This window comes from Pristiophorus japonicus, unplaced genomic scaffold, assembly GCF_044704955.1.
Source record: "Pristiophorus japonicus isolate sPriJap1 unplaced genomic scaffold, sPriJap1.hap1 HAP1_SCAFFOLD_360, whole genome shotgun sequence".
Lineage (NCBI taxonomy): Eukaryota > Metazoa > Chordata > Chondrichthyes > Pristiophoridae > Pristiophorus > Pristiophorus japonicus.
This window is the reverse complement of record NW_027253435.1, coordinates 173610-193230: the sequence shown is the minus strand read 5'-3', so window position 1 is coordinate 193230 and position 19621 is coordinate 173610. Positions and strand designations below refer to the sequence as shown.

The 19621-nt window shown below is 45.9% G+C and overlaps 1 protein-coding gene across 1 annotated transcript in view; it reads left to right on the top strand.

The window, feature by feature from the left end:
- Window positions 1-19621, top strand: part of LOC139250262 (serine/threonine-protein kinase MRCK alpha-like) — a gene marked incomplete at its 3' end in the record, with an annotated part of 472269 nt that overhangs the window by 321430 nt on the left and 131218 nt on the right. The window contains exon 13 of the mRNA XM_070872760.1: window positions 18426-18559. Within this exon, the coding sequence (XP_070728861.1) occupies window positions 18426-18559 (134 nt within the window). The remainder of the gene's footprint in view (window positions 1-18425; window positions 18560-19621) is intronic.

Sequence of the window (19621 nt, the reverse complement as noted above, 5' to 3'; positions counted from 1 at the left end):
ACGGTTGTTTTTATATTGGGGTTTGGTGGGTGCTGGGACAGATGGTTGTTTTTATATTGGAGTTTGGTGGGTGCTGGGACAGACGGTTGTTTTTATATTGGAGTTTGGTGGGTGCTGGGACAGACAGTTGTTTTTATATTGGAGTTTGGTGGGTGCTGGGACAGACGGTTGTTTTTATATTGGAGTTTGGTGGGTGCTGGGACAGACGGTTGTTTTTATATTGGGGTTTGGTGGGTGCGGGGACAGACAGTTGTTTTTATATTGGGGTTTGGTGGGTGCTGGGACAGACGGTTGTTTTTATATTGGAGTTTGGTGGGTGCTGGGACAGATGGTTATTTTTATATTGGAGTTTGGTGGGTGCTGGGACAGACAGTTGTTTTTATATTGGAGTTTGGTGGGTGCTGGGACAGATGGTTGTTTTTATATTGGAGTTTGGTGGGTGCTGGGACAGACGGTTGTTTTTATATTGGAGTTTGGTGGGTGCTGGGACAGATGGTTGTTTTTATATTGGAGTTTGGTGGGTGCTGGGACAGACGGTTGTTTTTATATTGGAGTTTGGTGGGTGCTGGGACAGATGGTTGTTTTTATATTGGGGTTTGGTGGGTGCTGGGACAGACAGTTGTTTTTATATTGGAGTTTGGTGGGTGCTGGGACAGACGGTTGTTTTTATATTGGGGTTTGGTGGGTGCTGGGACAGATGGTTGTTTTTATATTGGAGTTTGGTGGGTGCTGGGACAGATGGTTGTTTTTATATTGGAGTTTGGTGGGTGCTGGGACAGACGGTTGTTTTTATATTGGAGTTTGGTGGGTGCTGGGACAGACGGTTGTTTTTATATTGGAGTTTGGTGGGTGCGGGGACAGACGGTTGTTTTTATATTGGAGTTTGGTGGGTGCGGGGACAGACGGTTGTTTTTATATTGGAGTTTGGTGGGTGCTGGGACAGACGGTTGTTTTTATATTGGGGTTTGGTGGGTGCTGGGACAGATGGTTGTTTTTATATTGGAGTTTGGTGGGTGCTGGGACAGACGGTTGTTTTTATATTGGAGTTTGGTGGGTGCGGGGACAGACGGTTGTTTTTATATTGGAGTTTGGTGGGTGCTGGGACAGACGGTTGTTTTTATATTGGGGTTTGGTGGGTGCTGGGACAGATGGTTGTTTTTATATTGGAGTTTGGTGGGTGCTGGGACAGACGGTTGTTTTTATATTGGAGTTTGGTGGGTGCTGGGACAGACAGTTGTTTTTATATTGGAGTTTGGTGGGTGCTGGGACAGACGGTTGTTTTTATATTGGAGTTTGGTGGGTGCTGGGACAGACGGTTGTTTTTATATTGGGGTTTGGTGGGTGCGGGGACAGACAGTTGTTTTTATATTGGAGTTTGGTGGGTGCTGGGACAGACGGTTGTTTTTATATTGGAGTTTGGTGGGTGCGGGGACAGACGGTTGTTTTTATATTGGGGTTTGGTGGGTGCGGGGACAGACAGTTGTTTTTATATTGGAGTTTGGTGGGTGCTGGGACAGACGGTTGTTTTTATATTGGAGTTTGGTGGGTGCTGGGACAGACGGTTGTTTTTATATTGGAGTTTGGTGGGTGCGGGGACAGACGGTTGTTTTTATATTGGGGTTTGGTGGGTGCGGGGACAGACAGTTGTTTTTATATTGGAGTTTGGTGGGTGCTGGGACAGACGGTTGTTTTTATATTGGAGTTTGGTGGGTGCTGGGACAGACGGTTGTTTTTATATTGGAGTTTGGTGGGTGCTGGGACAGACGGTTGTTTTTATATTGGGGTTTGGTGGGTGCTGGGACAGACGGTTGTTTTTATATTGGAGTTTGGTGGGTGCTGGGACAGACAGTTGTTTTTGTATTGGAGTTTGGTGGGTGCTGGGACAGAAGGTTGTTTTTATATTGGAGTTTGGTGGGTGCTGGGACAGAGGGTTGTTTTTATATTGGGGTTTGGTGGGTGCTGGGACAGATGGTTGTTTTTATATTGGAGTTTGGTGGGTGCGGGGACAGACGGTTGTTTTTATATTGGGGTTTGGTGGGTGCTGGGACAGACGGTTGTTTTTATATTGGTGTTTGGTGGGTGCTGGGACAGACGGTTGTTTTTATATTGGAGTTTGGTGGGTGCTGGGACAGACGGTTGTTTTTATATTGGAGTTTGGTGGGTGCAGGGACAGACGGTTGTTTTTATATTGGAGTTTGGTGGGTGCTGGGACAGACGGTTGTTTTTATATTGGGGTTTGGTGGGTGCGGGGACAGACGGTTGTTTTTATATTGGAGTTTGGTGGGTGCTGGGACAGATGGTTGTTTTTATATTGGGGTTTGGTGGGTGCGGGGACAGACGGTTGTTTTTATATTGGAGTTTGGTGGGTGCTGGGACAGACGGTTGTTTTTATATTGGAGTTTGGTGGGTGCGGGGACAGAAGGTTGTTTTTATATTGGAGTTTGGTGGGTGCGGGGACAGACGGTTGTTTTTATATTGGGGTTTGGTGGGTGCTGGGACAGACGGTTGTTTTTATATTGGAGTTTGGTGGGTGCTGGGACAGACAGTTGTTTTTATATTGGAGTTTGGTGGGTGCTGGGACAGACGGTTGTTTTTATATTGGAGTTTAGTGGGTGCTGGGACAGACAGTTGTTTTTGTATTGGAGTTTGGTGGGTGCTGGGACAGATGGTTGTTTTTATATTGGAGTTTGGTGGGTGCTGGGACAGACGGTTGTTTTTATATTGGAGTTTGGTGGGTGCTGGGACAGATGGTTGTTTTTATATTGGAGTTTGGTGGGTGCTGGGACAGACGGTTGTTTTTATATTGGAGTTTGGTGGGTGCTGGGACAGATGGTTGTTTTTATATTGGGGTTTGGTGGGTGCTGGGACAGACAGTTGTTATATTGGAGTTTGGTGGGTGCTGGGACAGACGGTTGTTTTTATATTGGGGTTTGGTGGGTGCTGGGACAGATGGTTGTTTTTATATTGGAGTTTGGTGGGTGCGGGGACAGAAGGTTGTTTTTATATTGGAGTTTGGTGGGTGCTGGGACAGACGGTTGTTTTTATATTGGAGTTTGGTGGGTGCGGGGACAGAAGGTTGTTTTTATATTGGAGTTTGGTGGGTGCGGGGACAGACGGTTGTTTTTATATTGGGGTTTGGTGGGTGCTGGGACAGACGGTTGTTTTTATATTGGAGTTTGGTGGGTGCTGGGACAGATGGTTATTTTTATATTGGAGTTTGGTGGGTGCTGGGACAGACAGTTGTTTTTATATTGGAGTTTGGTGGGTGCTGGGACAGATGGTTGTTTTTATATTGGAGTTTGGTGGGTGCTGGGACAGACGGTTGTTTTTATATTGGAGTTTGGTGGGTGCTGGGACAGATGGTTGTTTTTATATTGGAGTTTGGTGGGTGCTGGGACAGACGGTTGTTTTTATATTGGAGTTTGGTGGGTGCTGGGACAGATGGTTGTTTTTATATTGGGGTTTGGTGGGTGCTGGGACAGACAGTTGTTTTTATATTGGAGTTTGGTGGGTGCTGGGACAGACGGTTGTTTTTATATTGGGGTTTGGTGGGTGCTGGGACAGATGGTTGTTTTTATATTGGAGTTTGGTGGGTGCTGGGACAGATGGTTGTTTTTATATTGGAGTTTGGTGGGTGCTGGGACAGACGGTTGTTTTTATATTGGAGTTTGGTGGGTGCTGGGACAGACGGTTGTTTTTATATTGGAGTTTGGTGGGTGCGGGGACAGACGGTTGTTTTTATATTGGAGTTTGGTGGGTGCGGGGACAGACGGTTGTTTTTATATTGGAGTTTGGTGGGTGCTGGGACAGACGGTTGTTTTTATATTGGGGTTTGGTGGGTGCTGGGACAGATGGTTGTTTTTATATTGGAGTTTGGTGGGTGCTGGGACAGACGGTTGTTTTTATATTGGAGTTTGGTGGGTGCGGGGACAGACGGTTGTTTTTATATTGGAGTTTGGTGGGTGCTGGGACAGACGGTTGTTTTTATATTGGGGTTTGGTGGGTGCTGGGACAGATGGTTGTTTTTATATTGGAGTTTGGTGGGTGCTGGGACAGACGGTTGTTTTTATATTGGAGTTTGGTGGGTGCTGGGACAGACAGTTGTTTTTATATTGGAGTTTGGTGGGTGCTGGGACAGACGGTTGTTTTTATATTGGAGTTTGGTGGGTGCTGGGACAGACGGTTGTTTTTATATTGGGGTTTGGTGGGTGCGGGGACAGACAGTTGTTTTTATATTGGAGTTTGGTGGGTGCTGGGACAGACGGTTGTTTTTATATTGGAGTTTGGTGGGTGCGGGGACAGACGGTTGTTTTTATATTGGGGTTTGGTGGGTGCGGGGACAGACAGTTGTTTTTATATTGGAGTTTGGTGGGTGCTGGGACAGACGGTTGTTTTTATATTGGAGTTTGGTGGGTGCTGGGACAGATGGTTGTTTTTATATTGGAGTTTGGTGGGTGCGGGGACAGACGGTTGTTTTTATATTGGGGTTTGGTGGGTGCTGGGACAGACGGTTGTTTTTATATTGGAGTTTGGTGGGTGCTGGGACAGACAGTTGTTTTTGTATTGGAGTTTGGTGGGTGCTGGGACAGAAGGTTGTTTTTATATTGGAGTTTGGTGGGTGCTGGGACAGAGGGTTGTTTTTATATTGGGGTTTGGTGGGTGCTGGGACAGATGGTTGTTTTTATATTGGAGTTTGGTGGGTGCGGGGACAGACGGTTGTTTTTATATTGGGGTTTGGTGGGTGCTGGGACAGACGGTTGTTTTTATATTGGTGTTTGGTGGGTGCTGGGACAGACGGTTGTTTTTATATTGGAGTTTGGTGGGTGCTGGGACAGACGGTTGTTTTTATATTGGAGTTTGGTGGGTGCAGGGACAGACGGTTGTTTTTATATTGGAGTTTGGTGGGTGCTGGGACAGACGGTTGTTTTTATATTGGAGTTTGGTGGGTGCAGGGACAGACGGTTGTTTTTATATTGGAGTTTGGTGGGTGCGGGGACAGACGGTTGTTTTTATATTGGAGTTTTGTGGGTGCTGGGACAGACGGTTGTTTTTATATTGGAGTTTGGTGGGTGCTGGGACAGACGGTTGTTTTTGTATTGGAGTTTGGTGGGTGCTGGGACAGATGGTTGTTTTTATATTGGAGTTTGGTAGGTGCTGGGACAGATGGTTGTTTTTGTATTGGAGTTTGGTGGGTGCTGGGACAGATGGTTGTTTTTATATTGGGGTTTGGTGGGTGCTGGGACAGACGGTTGTTTTTATATTGGAGTTTGGTGGGTGCTGGGACAGATGGTTGTTTTTATCTTGGAGTTTGGTGGGTGCTGGGACAGATGGTTGTTTTTATATTGGAGTTTGGTGGGTGCTGGGACAGATGGTTGTTTTTATATTGGAGTTTGGTGGGTGCTGGGACAGATGGTTGTTTTTATATTGGAGTTTGGTAGGTGCTGGGACAGATGGTTGTTTTTATATTGGAGTTTGGTGGGTGCTGGGATAGAAGGTTGTTTTTATATTGGGGTTTGGTGGGTGCTGGGACAGAAGGTTGTTTTTATATTGGAGTTTGGTGGGTGCTGGGACAGACGGTTGTTTTTATATTGGGGTTTGGTGGGTGCTGGGACAGAAGGTTGTTTTTATATTGGAGTTTGGTGGGTGCTGGGACAGACGGTTGTTTTTATATTGGGGTTTGGTGGGTGCTGGGACAGAAGGTTGTTTTTATATTGGAGTTTGGTGGGTGCTGGGACAGACGGTTGTTTTTATATTGGAGTTTGGTGTGTGCAGGGACAGAAGGTTGTTTTTATATTGGAGTTTGGTGGGTGCAGGGACAGAAGGTTGTTTTTATATTGGAGTTTGGTGGGTGCTGGGACAGACAGTTGTTTTTATATTGGAGTTTGGTGGGTGCAGGGACAGAAGGTTGTTTTTATATTGGAGTTTGGTGTGTGCAGGGACAGACGGTTGTTTTTATATTGGGGTTTGGTGGGTGCAGGGACAGACGGTTGTTTTTATATTGGGGTTTGGTGGGTGCTGGGACAGATGGTTGTTTTTATATTGGAGTTTGGTGGGTGCTGGGACAGACGGTTGTTTTTATATTGGAGTTTGGTGGGTGCTGGGACAGACGGTTGTTTTTATATTGGAGTTTGGTGGGTGCTGGGACAGACAGTTGTTTTTATATTGGAGTTTGGTGGGTGCGGGGACAGACGGTTGTTTTTGTATTGGAGTTTGGTGGGTGCTGGGACAGATGGTTGTTTTTATATTGGGGTTTGGTGGGTGCTGGGACAGATGGTTGTTTTTATATTGGAGTTTGGTGGGTGCTGGGACAGACGGTTGTTTTTATATTGGAGTTTGGTGGGTGCTGGGACAGACTGTTGTTTTTATATTAGGGTTTGGTGGGTGCTGGGACAGATGGTTGTTTTTATATTGGAGTTTGGTGGGTGCGGGGATAGACGGTTGTTTTTATATTGGAGTTTGGTGGGTGCTGGGACAGATGGTTGTTTTTATATTGGAGTTTGGTGGGTGCTGGGACAGATGGTTGTTTTTATATTGGAGTTTGGTGGGTGCTGGGACAGAAGGTTGTTTTTATATTGGAGTTTGGTGGGTGCTGGGACAGACGGTTGTTTTTATATTGGAGTTTGGTGGGTGCTGGGACAGACGGTTGTTTTTATATTGGAGTTTGGTGGGTGCTGGGGCAGACGGTTGTTTTTATATTGGGGTTTGGTGGGTGCGGGGACAGATGGTTGTTTTTATATTGGAGTTTGGTGGGTGCTGGGACAGACGGTTGTTTTTATATTGGGGTTTGGTGGGTGCTGGGACAGATGGTTGTTTTTATATTGGAGTTTGGTGGGTGCTGGGACAGACGGTTGTTTTTATATTAGGGTTTGGTGGGTGCTGGGACAGACGGTTGTTTTTATATTGGAGTTTGCTGGGTGCTGGGACAGATGGTTGTTTTTATATTGGAGTTTGGTGGGTGCGGGGACAGACGGTTGTTTTTATATTGGAGTTTGGTGGGTGCTGGGACAGATGGTTGTTTTTATATTGGAGTTTGGTGGGTGCTGGGACAGATGGTTGTTTTTATATTGGAGTTTGGTGGGTGCTGGGACAGAAGGTTGTTTTTATATTGGAGTTTGGTGGGTGCGGGGACAGACGGTTGTTTTTATATTGGAGTTTGGTGGGTGCTGGGGCAGACGGTTGTTTTTATATTGGGGTTTGGTGGGTGCGGGGACAGACGGTTGTTTTTATATTGGAGTTTGGTGGGTGCTGGGGCAGACGGTTGTTTTTATATTGGGGTTTGGTGTGTGCGGGGACAGACGGTTGTTTTTATATTGGAGTTTGGTGGGTGCTGGGACAGATGGTTGTTTTTATATTGGAGTTTGGTGGGTGCTGGGACAGATGGTTGTTTTTATATTGGAGTTTGGTGGGTGTTGGGACAGATGGTTGTTTTTATATTGGAGTTTGGTGGGTGCTGGGACAGATGGTTGTTTTTATATTGGAGTTTGGTGGGTGCTGGGACAGATGGTTGTTTTTATATTGGGGTTTGGTGGGTGCTGGGACAGACGATTGTTTTTATATTGGAGTTTGGTGGGTGCTGGGACAGATGGTTGTTTTTATATTGGGGTTTGGTGGGTGCTGGGACAGACGGTTGTTTTTATATTGGAGTTTGGTGGGTGCTGGGACAGACGGTTGTTTTACGTTGGAGTTTGGTGGGTGCTGGGACAGAAGGTTGTTTTTATATTGGAGTTTGGTGGGTGCTGGGACAGACAGTTGTTTTTATATTGGGGTTTGGTGGGTGCTGGGACAGACGGTTGTTTTTATATTGGGGTTTGGTGGGTGCTGGGACAGACGGTTGTTTTTATATTGGAGTTTGGTGGGTGCGGGGACAGACGGTTGTTTTTATATTGGAGTTTGGTGGGTGCGGGGACAGACGGTTGTTTTTCTCTTGGAGTTTGGTGGGTGCGGGGACAGAAGGTTGTTTTTATATTGGAGTTTGGTGGGTGCGGGGACAGACGGTTGTTTTTATATTGGGGTTTGGTGGGTGCTGGGACAGACGGTTGTTTTTATATTGGAGTTTGGTGGGTGCTGGGATAGACAGTTGTTTTTATATTGGAGTTTGGTGGGTGCTGGGACAGACGGTTGTTTTTATATTGGAGTTTAGTGGGTGCTGGGACAGACAGTTGTTTTTGTATTGGAGTTTGGTGGGTGCTGGGACAGATGGTTGTTTTTATATTGGAGTTTGGTGGGTGCTGGGACAGACGGTTGTTTTTATATTGGAGTTTGGTGGGTGCTGGGACAGACGGTTGTTTTTATATTGGAGTTTGGTGGGTGCTGGGACAGACGGTTGTTTTTATATTGGAGTTTGGTGGGTGCTGGGACAGACGGTTGTTTTTATATTGGAGTTTGGTGGGTGCTGGGACAGACGGTTGTTTTACGTTGGAGTTTGGTGGGTGCTGGGACAGAAGGTTGTTTTTATATTGGAGTTTGGTGGGTGCTGGGACAGACAGTTGTTTTTATATTGGGGTTTGGTGGGTGCTGGGACAGACGGTTGTTTTTATATTGGAGTTTGGTGGGTGCTGGGACAGACGGTTGTTTTTATATTGGGGTTTGGTGGGTGCTGGGACAGACGGTTGTTTTTATATTGGAGTTTGGTGGGTGCTGGGACAGACGGTTGTTTTTATATTGGAGTTTGGTGGGTGCTGGGACAGATGGTTGTTTTTATATTGGAGTTTGGTGGGTGCTGGGACAGACGGTTGTTTTTATATTGGGGTTTGGTGGGTGCTGGGACAGACGGTTGTTTTTATATTGGAGTTTGGTGGGTGCGGGGACAGACGGTTGTTTTTCTCGGAGTTTGGTGGGTGCGGGGACAGAAGGTTGTTTTTATATTGGAGTTTGGTGGGTGCGGGGACAGACGGTTGTTTTTATATTGGGGTTTGGTGGGTGCTGGGACAGACGGTTGTTTTTATATTGGAGTTTGGTGGGTGCTGGGACAGACAGTTGTTTTTATATTGGAGTTTGGTGGGTGCTGGGACAGACGGTTGTTTTTATATTGGAGTTTAGTGGGTGCTGGGACAGACAGTTGTTTTTGTATTGGAGTTTGGTGGGTGCTGGGACAGATGGTTGTTTTTATATTGGAGTTTGGTGGGTGCTGGGACAGACGGTTGTTTTTATATTGGAGTTTGGTGGGTGCGGGGACAGACGGTTGTTTTTATATTGGAGTTTGGTGGGTGCTGGGACAGACAGTTGTTTTTATATTGGAGTTTGGTGGGTGCTGGGACAGACGGTTGTTTTTATATTGGAGTTTGGTGGGTGCTGGGACAGACGGTTGTTTTTAAATTGGAGTTTGGTGGGTGCTGGGACAGACGGTTGTTTTTATATTGGAGTTTGGTGGGTGCTGGGACAGACGGTTGTTTTTATATTGGAGTTTGGTGGGTGCGGGGACAGACGGTTGTTTTTATATTGGAGTTTGGTGGGTGCTAGGACAGACGGTTGTTTTTATATTGGAGTTTGGTGGGTGCTGGGACAGATGGTTGTTTTTATATTGGAGTTTGGTGGGTGCTGGGACAGATGGTTGTTTTTATATTGGGGTTTGGTGGGTGCTGGGACAGACGATTGTTTTTATATTGGAGTTTGGTGGGTGCTGGGACAGATGGTTGTTTTTATATTGGGGTTTGGTGGGTGCTGGGACAGACGGTTGTTTTTATATTGGAGTTTGGTGGGTGCTGGGACAGACGGTTGTTTTACGTTGGAGTTTGGTGGGTGCTGGGACAGAAGGTTGTTTTTTATTGGAGTTTGGTGGGTGCTGGGACAGACAGTTGTTTTTATATTGGGGTTTGGTGGGTGCTGGGACAGACGGTTGTTTTTATATTGGAGTTTGGTGGGTGCTGGGACAGACGGTTGTTTTTATATTGGGGTTTGGTGGGTGCTGGGACAGACGGTTGTTTTTATATTGGGGTTTGGTGGGTGCTGGGACAGACGGTTGTTTTTATATTGGAGTTTGGTGGGTGCGGGGACAGACGGTTGTTTTTCTCTTGGAGTTTGGTGGGTGCGGGGACAGAAGGTTGTTTTTATATTGGAGTTTGGTGGGTGCGGGGACAGACGGTTGTTTTTATATTGGGGTTTGGTGGGTGCTGGGACAGACGGTTGTTTTTATATTGGAGTTTGGTGGGTGCTGGGACAGACAGTTGTTTTTATATTGGAGTTTGGTGGGTGCTGGGACAGACGGTTGTTTTTATATTGGAGTTTAGTGGGTGCTGGGACAGACAGTTGTTTTTGTATTGGAGTTTGGTGGGTGCTGGGACAGATGGTTGTTTTTATATTGGGGTTTGGTGGGTGCTGGGACAGACGGTTGTTTTTATATTGGAGTTTGGTGGGTGCTGGGACAGACGGTTGTTTTTATATTGGAGTTTGCTGGGTGCTGGGACAGACGGTTGTTTTTATATTGGAGTTTGGTGGGTGCGGGGACAGACGGTTGTTTTTATATTGGGGTTTGGTGGGTGCTGGGACAGACGGTTGTTTTTATATTGGAGTTTGGTGGGTGCGGGGACAGAAGGTTGTTTTTATATTGGAGTTTGGTGGGTGCGGGGACAGACGGTTGTTTTTATATTGGGGTTTGGTGGGTGCTGGGACAGACGGTTGTTTTTATATTGGAGTTTGGTGGGTGCTGGGACAGACAGTTGTTTTTATATTGGAGTTTGGTGGGTGCTGGGACAGACGGTTGTTTTTATATTGGAGTTTAGTGGGTGCTGGGACAGACAGTTGTTTTTGTATTGGAGTTTGGTGGGTGCTGGGACAGATGGTTGTTTTTATATTGGAGTTTGGTGGGTGCTGGGACAGACGGTTGTTTTTATATTGGAGTTTGGTGGGTGCGGGGACAGACGGTTGTTTTTATATTGGAGTTTGGTGGGTGCTGGGACAGACAGTTGTTTTTATATTGGAGTTTGGTGGGTGCTGGGACAGACGGTTGTTTTTATATTGGAGTTTGGTGGGTGCTGGGACAGACGGTTGTTTTTATATTGGAGTTTGGTGGGTGCTGGGACAGACGGTTGTTTTTATATTGGAGTTTGGTGGGTGCTGGGACAGACGGTTGTTTTTATATTGGAGTTTGGTGGGTGCTGGGACAGACGGTTGTTTTACGTTGGAGTTTGGTGGGTGCTGGGACAGAAGGTTGTTTTTATATTGGAGTTTGGTGGGTGCTGGGACAGACAGTTGTTTTTATATTGGGGTTTGGTGGGTGCTGGGACAGACGGTTGTTTTTATATTGGAGTTTGGTGGGTGCTGGGACAGACGGTTGTTTTTATATTGGGGTTTGGTGGGTGCTGGGACAGACGGTTGTTTTTATATTGGGGTTTGGTGGGTGCTGGGACAGACGGTTGTTTTTATATTGGAGTTTGGTGGGTGCGGGGACAGACGGTTGTTTTTCTCTTGGAGTTTGGTGGGTGCGGGGACAGAAGGTTGTTTTTATATTGGAGTTTGGTGGGTGCGGGGACAGACGGTTGTTTTTATATTGGGGTTTGGTGGGTGCTGGGACAGACGGTTGTTTTTATATTGGAGTTTGGTGGGTGCTGGGACAGACAGTTGTTTTTATATTGGAGTTTGGTGGGTGCTGGGACAGACGGTTGTTTTTATATTGGAGTTTAGTGGGTGCTGGGACAGACAGTTGTTTTTGTATTGGAGTTTGGTGGGTGCTGGGACAGATGGTTGTTTTTATATTGGAGTTTGGTGGGTGCTGGGACAGACGGTTGTTTTTATATTGGAGTTTGGTGGGTGCGGGGACAGACGGTTGTTTTTATATTGGAGTTTGGTGGGTGCTGGGACAGACAGTTGTTTTTATATTGGAGTTTGGTGGGTGCTGGGACAGACGGTTGTTTTTATATTGGAGTTTGGTGGGTGCTGGGACAGACGGTTGTTTTTAAATTGGAGTTTGGTGGGTGCTGGGACAGACGGTTGTTTTTATATTGGAGTTTGGTGGGTGCTGGGACAGACGGTTGTTTTTATATTGGAGTTTGGTGGGTGCGGGGACAGACGGTTGTTTTTATATTGGAGTTTGGTGGGTGCTGGGACAGACGGTTGTTTTTATATTGGAGTTTGGTGGGTGCGGGGACAGAAGGTTGTTTTTATATTGGAGTTTGGTGGGTGCGGGGACAGACGGTTGTTTTTATATTGGGGTTTGGTGGGTGCTGGGACAGACGGTTGTTTTTATATTGGAGTTTGGTGGGTGCTGGGACAGACAGTTGTTTTTATATTGGAGTTTGGTGGGTGCTGGGACAGACAGTTGTTTTTGTATTGGAGTTTGGTGGGTGCTGGGACAGATGGTTGTTTTTATATTGGAGTTTGGTGGGTGCTGGGACAGACAGTTGTTTTTGTATTGGAGTTTGGTGGGTGCTGGGACAGATGGTTGTTTTTATATTGGAGTTTGGTGGGTGCTGGGACAGACAGTTGTTTTTATATTGGAGTTTGGTGGGTGCTGGGACAGACAGTTGTTTTTATATTGGAGTTTGGTGGGTGCTGGGACAGACAGTTGTTTTTGTATTGGAGTTTGGTGGGTGCTGGGACAGATGGTTGTTTTTATATTGGAGTTTGGTGGGTGCTGGGACAGACGGTTGTTTTTATATTGGAGTTTGGTGGGTGCTGGGACAGATGGTTGTTTTTATATTGGAGTTTGGTGGGTGCTGGGACAGACGGTTGTTTTTATATTGGAGTTTGGTGGGTGCTGGGACAGATGGTTGTTTTTATATTGGGGTTTGGTGGGTGCTGGGACAGACAGTTGTTTTTATATTGGAGTTTGGTGGGTGCTGGGACAGACGGTTGTTTTTATATTGGGGTTTGGTGGGTGCTGGGACAGACGGTTGTTTTTATATTGGAGTTTGGTGGGTGCTGGGACAGACGGTTGTTTTTATATTGGAGTTTGGTGGGTGCTGGGACAGATGGTTGTTTTTATATTGGAGTTTGGTGGGTGCGGGGACAGACGGTTGTTTTTATATTGGAGTTTGGTGGGTGCGGGGACAGACGGTTGTTTTTATATTGGAGTTTGGTGGGTGCTGGGACAGACGGTTGTTTTTATATTGGGGTTTGGTGGGTGCTGGGACAGATGGTTGTTTTTATATTGGAGTTTGGTGGGTGCTGGGACAGACGGTTGTTTTTATATTGGAGTTTGGTGGGTGCTGGGACAGACGGTTGTTTTTATATTGGAGTTTGGTGGGTGCTGGGACAGACAGTTGTTTTTATATTGGAGTTTGGTGGGTGCTGGGACAGACGGTTGTTTTTATATTGGGGTTTGGTGGGTGCTGGGACAGACGGTTGTTTTTATATTGGAGTTTGGTGGGTGCTGGGACAGACGGTTGTTTTTATATTGGGGTTTGGTGGGTGCTGGGGCAGATGGTTGTTTTTATATTGGAGTTTGGTGGGTGCGGGGACAGATGGTTGTTTTTATATTGGAGTTTGGTGGGTGCTGGGACAGATGGTTGTTTTTATATTGGAGTTTGGTGGGTGCTGGGACAGACGGTTGTTTTTATATTGGAGTTTGGTGGGTGCTGGGACAGACGGTTGTTTTTATATTGGGGTTTGGTGGGTGCGGGGACAGACGGTTGTTTTTATATTGGAGTTTGGTGGGTGCTGGGACAGATGGTTGTTTTTATATTGGAGTTTGGTGGGTGCGGGGACAGACGGTTGTTTTTATATTGGGGTTTGGTGGGTGCAGGGACAGACAGTTGTTTTTATATTGGAGTTTGGTGGGTGCTGGGACAGACGGTTTTTATATTGGAGTTTGGTGGGTGCTGGGACAGACGGTTGTTTTTATATTGGGGTTTGGTGGGTGCTGGGACAGACAGTTGTTTTTATATTGGAGTTTGGTGGGTGCTGGGACAGATGGTTGTTTTTATATTGGAGTTTGGTGGGTGCTGGGACAGACGGTTGTTTTTATATTGGGGTTTGGTGGGTGCTGGGACAGACGGTTGTTTTTATATTGGAGTTTGGTGGGTGCGGGGACAGACGGTTGTTTTTATATTGGAGTTTGGTGGGTGCTGGGACAGACGGTTGTTTTTATATTGGAGTTTGGTGGGTGCTGGGACAGATGGTTGTTTTTATATTGGAGTTTGGTGGGTGCGGGGACAGATGGTTGTTTTTGTATTGGAGTTTGGTGGGTGCTGGGACAGACGGTTGTTTTTATATTGGAGTTTGGTGGGTGCTGGGACAGACGGTTGTTTTTATATTGGAGTTTGGTGGGTGCTGGGACAGACGGTTGTTTTTATATTGGAGTTTGGTGGGTGCTGGGACAGATGGTTGTTTTTATATTGGAGTTTGGTGGGTGCAGGGACAGACGGTTGTTTTTATATTGGGGTTTGGTGGGTGCTGGGAAAAAAGGTTGTTTTTATATTAGAGTTTGGTGGGTGCTGGGACAGACGGTTGTTTTTATATTGGAGTTTGGTGGGTGCTGGGACAGACGGTTGTTTTTATATTGAAGTTTGGTGGGTGCTGGGACAGACGGTTGTTTTTATATTGGGGTTTGGTGGGTGCTGGGACAGACGGTTGTTTTTATATTGAAGTTTGGTGGGTGCTGGGACAGATGGTTGTTTTTATATTGGGGTTTGGTGTGTGCTGGGACAGATGGTTGTTTTTATATTGGGGTTTGGTGGGTGCTGGGACAGACAGTTGTTTTTATATTAGGGTTTGGTGGGTGCTGGGACAGATGGTTGTTTTTATATTGGAGTTTGGTGGGTGCTGGGACAGACGGTTGTTTTTATATTGGAGTTTGGTGGGTGCTGGGACAGACGGTTGTTTTTATATTGGGGTTTGGTGGGTGCTGGGACAGATGGTTGTTTTTATATTAGGGTTTGGTGGGTGCTGGGACAGACAGTTGTTTTTATATTGGAGTTTGGTGGGTGCTGGGACAGACGGTTGTTTTTATATTGGAGTTTGGTGGGTGCTGGGACAGACGGTTGTTTTTATATTGGAGTTTGGTGGGTGCTGGGACAGATGGTTGTTTTTATATTGGAGTTTGGTGGGTGCTGGGACAGACGGTTGTTTTTATATTGGAGTTTGGTGGGTGCTGGGACAGATGGTTGTTTTTATATTGGAGTTTGGTGGGTGCGGGGACAGACGGTTGTTTTTATATTGGAGTTTGGTGGGTGCTGGGACAGATGGTTGTTTTTATATTGGAGTTTGGTGGGTGCTGGGACAGATGGTTGTTTTTATATTGGAGTTTGGTGGGTGCTGGGACAGACGGTTGTTTTTATATTGGAGTTTGGTGGGTGCTGGGACAGACGGTTGTTTTTATATTGGAGTTTGGTGGGTGCGGGGACAGACGGTTGTTTTTATATTGGAGTTTGGTGGGTGCTGGGACAGACGGTTGTTTTTATATTGGAGTTTGGTGGGTGCTGGGACAGAAGGTTGTTTTTATATTGGACTTTGGTGGGTGCTGGGACAGACGGTTGTTTTTATATTGGAGTTTGGTGGGTGCGGGGACAGATGGTTGTTTTTATATTGGAGTTTGGTGGGTGCTGGGACAGATGGTTGTTTTTATATTGGAGTTTGGTGGGTGCGGGGACAGATGGTTGTTTTTATATTGGAGTTTGGTGGGTGCTGGGACAGATGGTTGTTTTTATATTGGAGTTAGGTGGGTGCTAGGACAGACGGTTGTTTTTATATTGGAGTTTGGTGGGTGCTGGGACAGACGGTTGTTTTTATATTGGAGTTTGGTGGGTGCTGGGACAGACAGTTGTTTTTATATTGGAGTTTGGTGGGTGCTGGGACAGATGGTTGTTTTTATATTGGGGTTTGGTGGGTGCTGGGACAGATGGTTGTTTTTATATTGGAGTTTGGTGGGTGCTGGGACAGATGGTTGTTTTTATATTGGGGTTTGGTGGGTGCGGGGACAGATGGTTGTTTTTATATTAGGGTTTGGTGGGTGCTGGGACAGATGGTTGTTTTTATATTGGGGTTTGGTGGGTGCGGGGACAGATGGTTGTTTTTATATTGGAGTTTGGTGGGTGCTGGGACAGAAGGTTGTTTTTATATTGGAGTTTGGTGGGTGCTGGGACAGACAGTTGTTTTTATATTGGGGTTTGGTGGGTGCTGGGACAGAAGGTTGTTTTTATATTGGAGTTTGGTGGGTGCTGGGACAGACGGTTGTTTTTATATTGGGGTTTGGTGGGTGCTGGGACAGATGGTTGTTTTTATATTAGGGTTTGGTGGGTGCTGGGACAGACGGTTGTTTTTATATTGGCGTTTGGTGGGTGCTGGGACAGACGGTTGTTTTTATATTGGAGTTTGGTGGGTGCTGGGACAGACGGTTGTTTTTATATTGGGGTTTGGTGGGTGCTGGGACAGACGGTTGTTTTTATATTAGGGTTTGGTGGGTGCAGGGACAGACGGTTGTTTTTATATTGGAGTTTGGTGGGTGCTGGGACAGATGGTTGTTTTTATATTGGAGTTTGGTGGGTGCTGGGACAGATGGTTGTTTTTATATTGGAGTTTGGTGGGTGCTGGGACAGACGGTTGTTTTTATATTGGAGTTTGGTGGGTGCTGGGACAGACGGTTGTTTTTATATTGGAGTTTGGTGGGTGCGGGGACAGACGGTTGTTTTTATATTGGAGTTTGGTGGGTGCTGGGACAGACGGTTGTTTTTATATTGGAGTTTGCTGGGTGCTGGGACAGACGGTTGTTTTTATATTGGGGTTTGGTGGGTGCTAGGACAGACGGTTGTTTTTATATTGGAGTTTGGTGGGTGCTGGGACAGAAGGTTGTTTTTATATTGGAGTTTGGTGGGTGCTGGGACAGAAGGTTGTTTTTATATTGGAGTTTGGTGGGTGCAGGGACAGACGGTTGTTTTTATATTGGAGTTTGGTGGGTGCTGGGACAGAAGGTTGTTTTTATATTGGGGTTTGGTGGGTGCTGGGACAGACGGTTGTTTTTATATTGGAGTTTGGTGGGTGCTGGGACAGACGGTTGTTTTTATATTGGGGTTTGGTGGGTGCTGGGACAGACGGTTGTTTTTATATTAGGGTTTGGTGGGTGCAGGGACAGACGGTTGTTTTTATATTGGAGTTTGGTGGGTGCTGGGACAGACGGTTGTTTTTATATTGGGGTTTGGTGGGTGCGGGGACAGACGGTTGTTTTTATATTGGGGTTTGGTGGGTGCTGGGACAGACAGTTGTTTTTATATTGGGGTTTGGTGGGTGCTGGGACAGACAGTTGTTTTTATATTGGAGTTTGGTGGGTGCTGGGACAGATGGTTGTTTTTATATTGGAGTTTGGTGGGTGCGGGGACAGATGGTTGTTTTTATATTGGAGTTTGCTGGGTGCTGGGACAGACGGTTGTTTTTATATTGGAGTTTGGTGGGTGCTGGGACAGACGGTTGTTTTTATATTGGAGTTTGGTGGGTGCGGGGACAGATGGTTGTTTTTATATTGGAGTTTGCTGGGTGCTGGGACAGACGGTTGTTTTTATATTGGAGTTTGGTGGGTGCTGGGACAGACGGTTGTTTTTATATTGGAGTTTGCTGGGTGCTGGGACAGACGGTTGTTTTTATATTGGGGTTTGGTGGGTGCTGGGACAGACGGTTGTTTTTATATTGGAGTTTGGTGGGTGCTGGGACAGAAGGTTGTTTTTATATTGGAGTTTGGTGGGTGCTGGGACAGAAGGTTGTTTTTATATTGGAGTTTGGTGGGTGCAGGGACAGACGGTTGTTTTTATATTGGAGTTTGGTGGGTGCTGGGACAGAAGGTTGTTTTTATATTGGAGTTTGGTGGGTGCGGGGACAGATGGTTGTTTTTATATTGGAGTTTGGTGGGTGCTGGGACAGATGGTTGTTTTTATATTGGTGTTTGGTGGGTGCTGGGACAGATGGTTGTTTTTATATTGGTGTTTGGTGGGTGCGGGGACAGATGGTTGTTTTTATATTGGAGTTTGGTGGGTGCTGGGACAGATGGTTGTTTTTATATTGGAGTTTGGTGGGTGCTGGGACAGAAGGTTGTTTTTATATTGGGGTTTGGTGGGTGCTGGGACAGACGGTTGTTTTTATATTGGAGTTTGGTGGGTGCTGGGACAGACGGTTGTTTTTATATTGGAGTTTGGTGGGTGCTGGGACTGAAAGTTGTCTTCATATTGAAGTTTGATGGGATGCTAGAACAGCTTGTGGCAAGCCCAGATTACCTTGATGGATTTACGTGTCTGCTGAGAAATCCAGTTTTATTTTATACACTTTATCCAAATGACCAGCCTCAGCAAATCTGGCAAATTTATGCTTGTGTTCTCTTTCTGGAGCCAGCAGCCCTGGTACCCAACTAAGTGCAACATAAAGGCATCTTTAATCTTTTAGTTTTCACAATAGGCCATCCTTTTAATTTTATTTTGAGGAGGAACAGTTCAAAACAGAAGCAAACTGTTTTGACAGTAAACTATGACATTTCTGTGAGGTGTAGTAACCACTTATCCTGTTAATTGTAGATTTTGGTCAGCTGGAACAGCAGCTTGAAGAAGCGAGCATCATCAGGAGAGATTTTGAAGAGGGTTGTAGGCAAATTAAAGCACTTGAGAAGCAAATCAAATCCACGAAGCAGGAGAAAGACGATCTTCAAAAGGTAATTGCATATTCTGGTTCTATTAGAACATAAGAAATAGGAACAGGAGTAGGCCATACGGTCCCTCGAGCCTGCTCCGCCATTCAATAAGATCATGGCTGATCTGATCATGGACTCAGCTCCACTTCCCCGCCCGCTCCCCATAACTCCTTATCCCCTTATCGTTTAAGAAACTGTCTGTTTCTGTCATAAATTTATTCAACGTCCCAGCTTCCACAACTCTCTGAGGCAGTGAATTCCACAGATTTACAACCCTCTGAGAGAAAAGATTTCTCCTCATCTCTGTTTTAAATGGGTAGTCCCTTATTCTAAGATCATGCCCTCTAGTTCTAGTCTTCCCCATCAGTGGAAACATCCTCTCTGTATCCACCTTGTCAAGCCCCCTTATAATCTTATAAGTTTGGATAAGTTCACCTTTCATTCTTCTGAATTCCAATGAGTAGAGGTCCAACCTACTCAACCTTTCCTCATAAGTCAAGCCCCTCATCCCCGGAATCAACCTAGTGAACCTTCTCTGAACTGCCTCCAAATCAAGTATATCCTTTTGTATATATGGAAACCAAAGCAGCACGCAATATTCCAGCTGTAGCCTCACCAATACCTTATATAGCTGTAGTAAGACGTCCCTGCTTTTATACTCCATCCCCTTTGCAATAAAGGCCAAGATACCATTGGCCTTCCTGATCACTTGCTATACCTGCATACTATCTGTTTGTGTTTCATGCACGAGTATCCCTAGGTCCCGCTGTACTGCGGCACTTTGCAATCTTTCTCCATTTAAATAATAATTTGCTCTTTGATTTTTTTCTGCCAAAGTGCATGACCTCACATTTTCCGACATTATACTCCATCTGCCAAATTTTTGCCCACTCACTTAGCTTGTCTATGTCCTTTTGCATATTTTTTGTGTCCTCCTCACACATTGCTTATCCTCCCATCTTTGTATCATCAGCAAACTTGGCTACGTTACACTCAGTCCCTTCTTCCAAATCGTTAATATAGATTGTAAATAGTTGGGGTCCCAGCACTGATCCCTGTGGCACCCCACTCATTACTGGTTGC